The 13,071-nt window shown below is 38.1% G+C and overlaps 1 protein-coding gene across 2 annotated transcripts; it reads right to left on the bottom strand.

Moving 5' to 3' along the window:
• Positions 1–2,129: 2,129 nt before the first annotated feature.
• preb (prolactin regulatory element binding) lies at positions 2,130–13,036 on the bottom strand. 2 transcript variants are annotated; one of them, XM_068570692.1, is made up of 10 exons: positions 12,860–13,036; positions 11,634–11,822; positions 10,485–10,683; positions 6,986–7,239; positions 6,017–6,097; positions 5,730–5,857; positions 5,437–5,610; positions 3,452–3,524; positions 3,201–3,360; positions 2,130–3,099 (listed from the first exon to the last, which is right to left on the bottom strand). In XM_068570692.1, exons 2-10 carry the CDS (start codon positions 11,766–11,768, stop codon positions 3,005–3,007), a joined length of 1,299 nt encoding a protein of 432 aa, XP_068426793.1. In that variant the 5' UTR covers positions 11,769–11,822; positions 12,860–13,036; the 3' UTR covers positions 2,130–3,004. The 2 variants fall into 2 exon arrangements, with proteins under 2 accessions (XP_068426793.1, XP_068426794.1); XM_068570693.1 differs by having other exon boundaries at positions 6,986–7,236.
• Between the last annotated feature and the right edge of the window lie 35 nt (positions 13,037–13,071).

Raw genomic sequence — 13,071 nt, 5'->3', positions numbered from 1 at the left:
GTCCTTCAATAAGAGAATCTGCGGTTCGATCAGAATATAGATAGTTCTATTCCCGGCTCCTCCATCCATGTCGATGGATTGGGCAGGAACCCCTAAGCCCAAATTGCTCCTGAAGGCTGTGTCATGTGTGTGAATATGGTGAATGACATGCAGCGTTAGAGTACTTTAAGTGGTCGGAACCAAGGATTGTGTAGGTGTGAATTGAGAGGTAGCAGTGTTACCTGGGAAACTGGGAAAAAGCAGTCAGACTTCACAATTTACTATAAATATACTTTTTTCTCAAAAGACATTTTAGTTACTGACATGTCTTCAGCAATAATAAACTTCCAAAGAGTCACATAGATGGCCTGGTGCCATTTTGGCTGAAATTATATTTTTACTTAGTACTCAATATAACCACCAGATGGAAGCAGACACCAATAGATTATACATTGCTGTCTTCACCTCATGCTTACAAATGCATGGATATTTATTGAGCACTATGAACCATTATCGATGTATCTGCCTGTATAGTAGGGATCTCTTCAGTTATTTGAATATGGATCAATACTCAATTCAATTTATTTTGTATCACAAAATTGCAAATCATAAAATTTGCATTAGAGCTTTAGAATCTGTAAACATACATACATGCTCTGTCCCAGGACCCTCACATAAGTACAGGAAAAACTCCCCATAAAGCTTCAATTATAAATAATTATAACTCACAGTACTATTACCGATACCCATACCACTTGTATTATCATTAGTGTTTTATTATATCCCCTGCTGCTGTTATCAGAAGTTTTAATTTTTTTTTGCATTATTCTGCTAACGCACGTTATATGAATCAGTATGTCATATGCATTGAATGTGTTATGTTGTTCATTCTGTAATCATAGCATCTACTTTTGTCCATTCTGGAGAGGGATCCCTCCTCATTGTTTTTTTAGTGTTAGGGGGGGCTGTAACGATGTCAGGGTCCTGGAACAGAGGATGTCGTATATTGCCCTCTGAGGCAAATTTGTGATTTTGGGCTAGAACAAAAGTAAATTATTTGAATTTGTCTGGGATTATGAATAGTGATTTGCACTCCCATCAATTATGTATTTTCTATTGCATCATAGTTGTATTTAAAGAACATTGTTCATGTTATAATTAAATTGTTGCTTAATAAATACAAATTAATTGTTGCCTGTGTCACCGTTTTTTTTCTCCTCTAAGTGGAAACTGTTGATGTGTTACTATGACTGCTATGCATATTGATATATATTTAATTCAGAGCATTTTTTAAGTTTAATGGAAGTTTAACATACGGTTATGGTTAAAAGACATTCAAAAGTGGTTTGAAATCGAAGTTCGTTTAACTATTTGAAGACATTAATTAAACATTCCTGTATAAACCAGGATTTGCAATATTGGCTTTCAACTGAGAAAGGTGGATGTGGTTTCTTTGTTATGCGCCAAAATATAACTATGGCGATTCCAAGTGAAATACGGTCTTCATGTCAGTGTTTAATTAACGTCTTCAAATAGTCAAATTAGTCAAGTGATCCAGACTGCGCTCAATGAGATAAGAAATTAAGCATTGAAGCTCCTTTCGTTTGCGTTGAGAAGATTGGACGAGCTCTTATCTCGTCTCCTGCTTCGACACATCTGGGAATTTCTTCACTAGTAATGGTTGTTTACGGTTATGATCTTTTAGCCATAACTGTACTTTCATATTTAAAATGTTGTTGTTCATTTCAGTGTCATTGGTCATCCTTTTAAATATAACTTATTTACAGGACGTAAAAAGAGAAACGTTTGTAAAAAGTGAGAGAAACGGCAGGAAGGTTTTGTTGTTTTGTGTATGCTTTTTTAAAAATAAAGCAAAAAGGTCCGAAACCCAGAAAAAAGTTGACATGTTGATGTTGTCTTCACAATTCATTTCTGCTGCCCACAAGTGGCCAAAATAATCAGTAAATGTAGGGTTGTTTTATTATGACTACTGTCAAGTTAATAGTCGAGAGACTGATAGGATGCTGAAGCATAAAGACAAAATGTTTCTGTTTTTTAGCGAGCTTTCTTATTCATATTTTATTTAATCTATCATTTCACCGCATTAGTTACAATAATATGGACATTCACATTTTGTACATCTGCTGGGCAACATTTTCAAGCAGAATGTTTTATTCAAATGTCTTCATACAATAAAGGGAGTGACCTCTTTTGCTGTAAAGATATTGGTATTAGGTTTACACACCTCCGTGCTGTTTATGTGCTTATAGCAACTTCACTTGTATTTTCTTGTAATAATATCAAATAATTATCCATTGATAGAATATGTTTGACCTTTGTATTGAAATGCATAGTTAACACTGAGCAACCATGTCAAAGTCAAAACATGTAGCTGTATGTTTTAAATAAAAACCCAATTTACTGAGACAAAGCAATGTTACATGGTAAACATTGTATCATCACCAGAGGACTGTAAAATCGAATCTCGGCTGCTCACGAGTGAATAAAATGGGGGGAAAAAAACACAGAAAAAGCAGTTAATCAAGGAGGCAAATGGATAATTCAAAGTGTCTATGTGTAAACAAATAGCAAAAACAGACACATTAGGTGTCAATCATTTCTATATTTAACATGTTTCCTTAAATAATGTCAATAAAAAGACCCCACCCTTTAATATTCATTAACCAGAGCCCTTCCACTCATCAATATGAATCCCAAAAAAGATTAAGAATAATTGATAGAGATCAAAGCAATTAAAATACCCCAGTTTGTCCTGTTTGACTCCACTGCGTTAATAGGTCTGAGAAGAACAACCCTGAGTAAGTGCTGAGGAGGACAATGTCAGCTGTTCAAAGTCAGCACTGCAGCCTGGAGAGCTTTCACTGGAACAACTTGGAGATGTGGTGCAGCACTGGGAGGTTAAGATGTTGGACTGAGAACAGCTGATGTTGACATATGCAAAGTAAGTCATGCGAAGAAGTGTCCAGCCTCCATCAATCCTGACGCGTGGCAACACTTGCATGATTTAAATAAACCCCGGAAAGACGTGCTGTAGGAGGAGAACAACTCCCATCACCACGAGGCCACAGAGGAAAAGCACTAGCCAGATAGAAAAGGATCCTAAAGAAGATGGAAAACAAAGGGACAAAAGAAAAGGTGAGGTCTGAAATTATGTGATACATGGGCCAAGTGTGTTATTTGGATGATGATGCAGGACTTACTTCGGTTGGGGACAGAGTGCACCTGACAGCGGCTGTCAACAGCTACACTCAACATGGCTGTTTCATTATTCCCTTTGATATTTTTGTCTTTCAGAGAGTCAGGCAGAAAGGCCAAGTCTGTCACAACAATGCCATGGGACTCCTGTACATAATACAGCTTCTGCACACACAAAGAGTAAGTACAAGGTATCACCATACATCAGGGATCCTGGGTTGATTTATGTTCTTAAGTTTGAGATATGTGTTTTTACCTGGAGGGAGAAAGCGATGTAGATAGCCACTGAACCGGTCACAGTTCCAAGGCCAAGAAATGTTCCAGAGTCACTGTCAAGAGAAAAGGTTCACGTAAACATCTTATTCTGTAAGATAGTGCTGACACCCTCAGATTTGCTTGGGTCATTTTCTGCTTTCCATCAGTCTATTGTTTGAAGAGCAGGTCGAATTTCAATAGACCAAGATTTTCTTCGGTTGACTGTCGTCAATCATTTTATTTCTTGCACTAGGGTTGTACCCGGCTGGAAAAAATAAAATGGTTGTTTCAAACAAAATAAAATATGTTATAGAGTTTGAAAAGAGCAATGTAAAGTATATGAGTCCATGCTTTCCCTACTATTTAAGTGAAAAAAGACTATTTTTTTAAATAGTTTTTTGATATATAGTTTTTTGCAAAAACTACATATCAAAAACCAACTTGCCTTTAAGGGACCACTGGTTTTGCACAATTACACCGACATGAATGCTGGTGGACTTAAACTACTTCTGCAACAATCAAAATATTCAGTCCTCTTAAACATACTGTACTTTGAAATGCTACTGCTTCCACATACTTTCAGCTACAGACTTCATTTAACCTATAAACAGACGACAAGACTTAACTATTGCAGCGTAATTCAGCTTATTTATATCTTTTAAAGTTTTTTCTTTATTTTTTTAGCAATATAAAACCAACACTTTAACCAAAGGTGTTGTTTGGCCCTCCACTCATTCAAACCATCATGACAACTTTAAGACTGTCCCGTTTTCCATGGATAGTGGTTATATCGGAACTGTGGTTGTGCTTCCTGCCATGGGCCTGCCTGACACCCACTGCTACTATTATTATTAGTCATATTTATATTACTGCTTTTATTATCATTATCATTTTATTACATCCACTGCTGCTGTTATGAGTAGCATATATATCTGTAATATAACTTATTAGTTGACTATGTTGTTACTTTATTAGATTAATTCTGTACACATGAAATGTATTGCACTTCTACTCATCCTCTGTTGACTTTGAGGTAACTAATATATTACTCATTTAAAGTATCACACTCTCAGGGAGCACATATGCAGCCGATACCGGTTTCCTTGTAAACGGGCTATTTCAATTTGACACAATATGCAAAGTAACTATACTTTCTGGGCGCCTGTGGCTCAGTGGTGGGCAGGCTCGTCATTCAATCGGAGGATTTGTGGTTCGATCCCCGGCGCCATGTCGATGTGTCCTTGAGCAAGACACTTAACCCTAAAATTGCTCCTGTAGCTGCTCCTACGGTGTATGAATGTGTATGAATGGTTGACTATACTGATGTTGTACCTTGCATGGTGGCTTCTCCCATCAGTGTGTGAATGGGTTTGAAAAGGTGAATGATGTCACGTAGTGTTAAAGCGCTTCGAGTGGTCGTAAGACTAGAAAAGCGCTATACAAGTACAGGTCCATTTACCATTCCTAAAAATTACAAATAAGATTTTTGCATTAAGATAAACCTCTGAGAGCGACATAGATAGGCTATCATTAATGGAAAGAAATTGATGGCGAGGACCTAGCAACTAAAGTGGCAAGGTCCTCATAAAAACCAAGTCATTTGACCTTCAAAACCAAACAAGGTCAGAGCTTGTAATGCAAGTTCAGTCATTTAAAAAAGTTAAAAATGGGCCTTTTGTCTTAAATCATATTGTGTCAATTTCATGGAAGCAACGTTTGTCCAATAAGTATATTTATTATCAATATTATATTATCAAACATTATGTCTAATATTATATTATTAAATATACATACAAAATAAATAACAGACAAAACTGGTAAGTATGAAACCATTATGCTTTCTTAGTAGAGACTGAGTCTGTACAAAAGAGTAAGGAAAGTCCGATTTATCAGTCTTCAGACAGTCTTGGCAAACTCTTTTTTGTGTCTCAGGCGGGTTTCTCAGCATCCAATGTTAACATGGTATAATACGAAGTTATTAGTTACCTGACAGCCAGACTGGAGATGACCTCGGTTCCGCAGGAAGCCGTCAGCATGGGCAGAAAGCTCTTGCCATTCCATTTGGTGAGGTAGCATGAAGGTGGTTTTCTGTCTCGTTTATGAGGGATCTGAACTGTGTAAAGCCTCAGGGCGTCTTTTTGGTCTTCTACCTTTCCAAACCTGAATTATATGAAAATACATCCATTAGTCACTGTCACGTCATTCAGATGGATATGGTTAGGCGAACAGCTGGAATGTTCTTTCGTAGAAGAGGAAGTCTTTTTTTCTTTTTGTTTTACCTGCAAGCCATATACCGATAAGTCTTCTCAGCTATCTGAGGCATGGTTTCAAGCCATTTAAGACCCATAGCCAGCTGGCTGCCACTCCATACACTGCAGGAAAAGTCTCGGCCAACACTCACCAGGTGCTGCAAGTAAAAAAATAAATATTTGTATTGATTGGAAAATTATTTTCTTCATTTGGACACAAACACAGCGCTTTGAGCAAAGAGGTTAGGGTGCTTTGCTCAAGAGCACAGCACCTAGATTACATTAAATATTCACATTCGGAGGTGTCAATGTTTTACCTTGTTCCCTAAACTTATGTCCAAGTCTTCAATCTCCCCTTCATGTGCTTTAAAGTCAAACTTCTTCTTCAGGGATGGAAACTGAAGAAGAATTAAGAATATATAATACAATATCACATATCAATATATACATTGTCTGTTAGTCTGTCTGTCTGATGAATAAACAAAAACACAATGGCTCTGTGCAGCAGCTAAGCTTCTGGGCTCATTGACTGCAGTTCCCTTAACAACTAAACTCGTTTTTACGAACCTGGAGGCAACAGGAGTAGATGGCTGGCTGGAAGCAGAATCTAACCAGAGTGTATTTCAGCAGTGTGACTTTGACTAGGCTGCAATTTGGGTGTAATTTTCCTCATGAATAAATGATGAGAAAATTTTTTATTCAAACATGTCTATTAAAATCAAAACATTAAATAATAACGGAGTTCTTATGCAAAGCTCTGTTTTTACAATCGAAACAAAAAGCCAAATTAGTACAATTAATAGCTGAGTTGTGTGCAAAAGGGTATTTCTGCCAACTGCCAACCAGAAGCTAATCCACTTCAACTCCAACCTTGGAGTTAATGATATACGGAGCCTAAGGTAAGATGTTTTCACCAACACTGGAGAACTCAAGGTGTGAAAAAATGTTTTTCATTTAAAATACTATAACCAGTTAATAATTGTTATTACCTTACTAAATCATTTCAACTATAAATTACTGATCAAAAAGTGTGATTAACTTTTGATGGATCGACTAATAATTTATCCCTTTATCCTTTCAACAATCCATAATACTGCACGACGGTCTACAGTGAGGAGAATTTTAACCAACTGGTTATAACACACCACAACTTCCTGTTAGACACCCATACTTAAGTTCAAAAGCATTGTCCTCATCTCACAAAAGAATAAAAATAAAGCAATGATTGATCCACAGATCCAGGTCTAATGATACTCTTAAAGTGAAAAGAACAAGACAATGTTTACCTCCCAGACCCGTATGTGTCCGTCTGTGCCTCCTGTCAGCAGAAGGCTTAGGTCAGGACTGAACCGGACCACCTTCTGGAGTGGATCCTGGGGGTTCAGATCGGATTGCACTTCAGCCAAACCAGTCACAGAGATTTGAGCTGACTCATCCTTCATATCTGACATATCTCCAGAGCCTGCAGCTTCATCCTGTCCAGCTTTGTCTCTTTTCCCAGCTCGTCGCCTGGCATTCCCCTGTGGCACGCGGTTCTCTGCTGCACAGATGGAACTAATTTTAATGGAGAACAAAGACACCTAAACTGGAAACTCATGTTTTTTTGCAAAACAAAAAGATAATATGGTAACAAAACAAGAGGATTACTAAAACAGTAAATACAGGCGAGTTAAACTAAATGTTTGTTAGGGGATGAGATAATAAGGTGATGTGTGTGTGTGTCTATAAAAGTAAATACCATAGAATGTGAGTTATAAGCCGCTACTTTTTTCCTCTACTTTGACTAGTGCAGCTTAAATATCGGTAGAGCTGATTTGTGGATTTTTCAGAGGTTAAATTTAGCAGCAGTTGCAGAGACAATCCGTAATCAAATTGACAAACTCAATCCCAGCAATCATTCCTGGCGGCACCACAAAATATCTTCAGCCCCTTTATTTTGTAGAGCCCTACATCACAAACACAAATTTGCTTCGGAGGGCTTTACAATCTGTACACATAAGATATCAAGTCTTGTTCAAAGTGGGGCACTGCGTGGGAATGGCAATGGGAGCAATGGATGACAAGAGGTGAGAAGCCTTTTACAAAAACCGGACGCATGCGACGAGCCACCTTTGCGGATGTCTGTCAGTGGGTTGTGACAGCATTGGGAAAAGTGAAGAAATCAACGATCATCAACGGATTTAAAAAAGCGGACATTTTGTGTGCACCCATAGCAGACGAGCTTGCCCCAGATTCGTCCGACAGTGAATATGTGGCTGGGGTCATCAATATACAAAATGAGCAGTATTGTTGTTGTTCAACTCGAAGCTCAACAACTGCTTATAAAACGCAGCGGCTTGTTTATTATTTAAAAAAAATGTTTTTTGTATATGCAGCGTACAAACAGGAAACATATATGATCTATTAGATGATCATCATCACATATTCTTATTGATTTATCGTTCTTGAGTTTCTCCGTCAGACCGATGAGCCGTAGATTGTGGCGCTTGTCTCTATTAACAGCATCTTCAATAGTTTGATGCAGTTCCTCACTTTTCGCGCTCCTTCTACTGTTTGACAAAGCTGATGGTTATCATCCTCCAACTGAGATTCAATGTTCTGCTTCATCTAGGCGAATCATTATTCTGTCTAAGTCGATTCTCAGTCCAACGTCGGCCTCGTTAATTTCTGTCATGTTTGGTCGCTTTTGTTGAAATATTGTGTGAATCACTAGTTCCTGTGAAAGTTTTGGAGACTGTAGGGATGGGTATTGTTTGGATTTTATTGATACTAATAGTCTTATCAATACTGCCTATTGGTCGATACTTTTATCGATTCTTTTTGATGATTTTGTGAAAGAAAAAGACAATTTGAAAAGAATTAACCTTACTTATCTTTTTCTTTACTTAGTATTATTCGTAAGTACAGAAATAGACTTTATGTAGCAAAAGCAGTAATGGTAAAATAACTAACTCAAGACTTTACTATATCAATGCCAACAACAAATGTAAACATGGATAACAACTCTAGGACACTCGTTCACCCTCTATGACACTTGTTCAGCCTCTCCTGTGTCATCTTCCCTGTAGCTAGTGTAAAAGGACACGGGCTGAGGGAGAGGGGACGGGCTGAGTCATGGCTGCAGCCTCAGCCTGAAAATTTTTCAAATAAAGTTGCAGTTAAACAACCAAACGGGTAAGGGGACAGACAACTGCTCGACAAACAGTAGAAAACTGAGCCTTTTTGCAAATTGATGTTCAGCTTGTTTGCCACATGTTTTGATAAATTGGTATTACCTCCTTTACTTATGAGAGTTTTATTGCATTTGAGATGACAGTTATTTGCGTCTACTGGAGTAAAATGTCTCTACACTTTGGATCTTTCTCTTTTCTCTGCCAGGATGTGTGTTTCACGCTGTACTGAGCTGCAATTGACGTGTGTGTCAAGAATAAGCACAACTCTGCCCCTTGTGCAAAGACTCAGACAAAGACACCGAAAAAGGTTTGCATACGCTGTTTTTATTTGCATGGATAGCTCACCCTTTGTAACTTCTAAAGTAGCGAAAGCAGAACCGGTAACTCCAGACTATTGATACTCCGGGTATTTACTACCGTCTTATCGGTTCCCGTTTATATTTGGGTATTGTGGGGCATCCCAACTGTGAACTGACCGTCTAAACCAGCGGTGCTGGCCACAGGTGATGAGAGGAGCTGTGGTGATGCTAATGTTTTTGTATTTTCACTAACTACTTTTAATATTTTTTTACTAGGGCTGAGCAAAGTTGAAAAAATTTCACTGATTAATCGGATGATTTTTCTTTGATTAATCGCATTAAGCGCCAAATTCAATAATGAAGTAAAAACTAGTGTGTTGCATGCTTTTATTTAATCTGTTTTCTTTTTTTCTAAACAGGTACCAGAATAATTGTATTTTATCAGGGAACTACATAAACAGTGTGTTCAGTAATAAGGGTCCCTGTTAGGGACAAGCCACTCCTTCTTTTCAGTTTGATGCTATCTTTGTAAGTTGTATGCTAAAGACAAGAAATTGATTAACCTTTTTTTTTTTTTTACAAAAGCTTTTGATGTTTTCCAGTTCAGTTTTTTTTTTTTACTCAGTGAGAAAAGTCTAGTCTGTGTTGGCTTGAACATCCAAGTGCAGCGCCAGGCTCCTGTGAGACTGCAGCATGAGGTGAGAGCTTTGTGAGGCGGAGCGGCTCGAGGCAGCACCACTGCTTGTTGAGAACAGAAACTACATAACAATACTTGCTTTGACATCATGCTGCAAGTCGTCAACACTGTCTGTCGGTGAGGCAAGGGAGCGCGTGCAGGTTCATGAATCACTTTCAAAGTAAAAGCAGCGTCGTATTACATTTATGGCGTGCATCTTATTTATTTTTTCATTTTGGTTTGACCTTACGCGGGCCGTGTGAGAGTCGTAAGACACCCAGGTCTGAACTACGCCCTCCAGGAGAGATTTGAAGTGCAGCACCTGCGTGCTATGCTCAAGGGAGCAATATAGTCATAAACACATTGGTTGTTTAAATATAAATGGCAATAACATGAACAGAGCAGCCTGTGAGAAGTAAACAATAATCATGAAATTTTAAGTAATTAATGGGAAACATTAATTGCTAATTGCACTAAGTAAATATAGAGGTGCACATATGTACTTCCATCAACAAATGAATCAGCACATCATCAAATAAATGCAATACATGTAGCATTTTTTGAGGTCCTTTTAAATGGACCTGTACTTGTAAAGACAGCAGATATACTGAATTTCAGATAGTAGCATAAGACTCACCATCTTTCGCTGCATCTTTGCCTTCTACTTTCTGTGAGTGGTGTTTAAACCTCATCAGACAGCAGGTCCCATCCTGTCCTGCAGCAATTACACCATTACCTACAGCCATGTTCATGGTGGCGCGGGTGTCAGTGTCATGAGAGTGAAGGAGACTGGCACTGTACTGGTGCTCTCCAACGAGCCGGAGTTCCAGGAATTGCTAAAACACACAGTCATAAGTCTGTTACTGCTGCAACTCTCATAATGCCTGTAATCCAGAATTTCATTCATACACTCAGACTAAAGATGTTCTAACTTTGACACTGCAATTTGAGTACCTTTAATGGGACTTTTGCAAAACACATTTCCTATATAATTGTAACATAACCTCTTCTGCTGTATTTTACAATTGTTCTGAAAACTCAACATTCCACAACTTAAGAAACCCATGAAAATAGAAAAAGAAGAAAAATTACGAGCGACAAAAAGACAGAAAACCATCTTTAAAGAAAACACATACAAATACACAAAACAACAAAACACACAACACAACCAAATACACAACACACCCCATTTTTGTACTCTATTGTGTATTTTTGGGTAAATCTATTCACCAATAAACTGATGACAAGATACTAGCAGGCCTGTATTCAATGTTTTAGTCATCCTCTTGTTGTTCTCGTAATACAAATTAAAAATAAATAAAAACACAGTGCACAACACAACCAATGTTTGGATATAGAATGTGAGGGTGCAGATGGTGATGGGGAAGTTAAGCAGCGTTGCAGAGTGTTGTGCTTTAAGGGCCACCATAATATACTAATAAACAGTTTAATCACCAAAACCCAGTGTATGGCAGGCCCATCAGGGAATTATGTATTTTAAGATGTTTCAACTGAAAAGTGTTGTACAAATAGAAAACTCCTTTAAGGAATACCCCAGTGAGTGTGTTGGTTGTGTGATTAACATTAGTGTCACTGTGCATTTGAGAGAGAGCCTATGACTCTCACTCCAACATGCTGATTAGAGTGAATAGGGTTAGCCTCAACATTAGGAAATCTTCGACTCAGCCTCCCTTAAAGTGGGCTTACCTTTAGCATGGACTAGCAATTCTGAGTTTGACAACTGTTTTGGCGAAAACACCTGAAACACTTGATCCTCAGTACTTACCAAAGCATTCTTTATACCCGTCTTGGAAGCCCCCCCTCCTCCTGCTGTTATCACCAGCCCTGTTTCAGGGTCCACTTTAATGGAGTATAAGGGAAACGGGGCTCTGTACAGATCTGGCATCTTCCTCTTTCCCATTGTTGTTGTGCAAGTCACTCACAATTCTTCATAAAACTGCTGCATCTACAACACCTGAGAAAATGAATGTGTTAGTTTATCTATGACATCTTCTTTCCTCTGTAATCAATTAAGCAATCAACAACAAATCAAATGACTAATTTTTTACTTTGAAAACCATTCATCATTTTAGGAGTTCCAGATTTTTCAATGTGAAGATTTGTGGCTTTTCCCTGTTTCATTCATCATTGTGAATTGAATATCTTACATTTTGAACTGTTACTAAATTAGTATAAAACATACTCAGACATCATATTTGGCTCTGAGAAATAGTTTTCTGACTTTTTTATAGACCGATATGAACATATAGGTTTGTCTGTTGTGAAGTTGGAATGCACCTTGAACCCACCGTTGGAGATAATGAAAACATTAAGCCAAACGTCTACTTACCAATACTGATATTAACACAATATCCGTTCTAGAAACGGAACAGCACATCACACTTGTCAAGTTAAGGTTTTGTTATATGTATAGAACCCTCATGAAGGTTGGGCTGATGTGCTGCACTGTGTTAGATGTTGCTTTGAGTTACCTACTGAACTGACAATTGGGTAAATATTTACAGTACTACCCTACAATCATCTACGTGCCTTTGCTCGAGACAACAGCGTGTCAGAAGTATTTAAGGATGGCTCACACAGATTATATCTACATGTGAAGTCAGATTTTCAATATTAACGGTAACGTTAATTGTCTCAGACGAGGAACGCCTTTGTTTGATGTCGCTGTAGTGAATGCAGCAGATTATCTAGTCTTTAGAGAGTAACGTTACTCATTAAAATCGCCTGTAGTTAATTGGTAAAGTTAAAGTACGGGCTCAGAAGCTAACACTATGAGCACCGTCAGCGCCATCATGGGGTAAACACGATATGTAACACTTGTGAATAACATAAACCGTTCTGTTCGCCAATTACATTACAACCCATAAGTTATCTGATGTGCAAAAGAAGATGCCAACATTGTTTAGTTGAAGCTAATGGCTACAGTTAGCAATACAGCCTGCTGTGCTAGCATGCTAGGTCTTGCTAGTGATTTATTTAAGAGTCACCTACTTGTGCAATTAGCCCAGTTTGTCTTCCGTTGTTATTACAGACAGCTAGTTAATAAAGTCACAAATCAGAGGATTTCATAGTGGTCTGTTAGCGACAAAGGCTTGCAATGAAGTGGGAGTGCTAAGAGTTAGTGGCTAGCATAGACGTAACGCTAGTTCCAGACAGCTCGACAGCCACTTCCCTACCAACACGTCAGCAACGTAGGGTAGCGT

Source organism: Clinocottus analis, unplaced genomic scaffold, assembly GCF_023055335.1.
Source record: "Clinocottus analis isolate CAN_PGR_092001 unplaced genomic scaffold, fCliAna1.0.p SCAF_9, whole genome shotgun sequence".
Classification (NCBI taxonomy): Eukaryota; Metazoa; Chordata; class Actinopteri; order Perciformes; family Cottidae; genus Clinocottus; species Clinocottus analis.
Note: the sequence above shows the minus strand (reverse complement) of the source record. Positions and strands in the feature narration are given on the sequence as shown.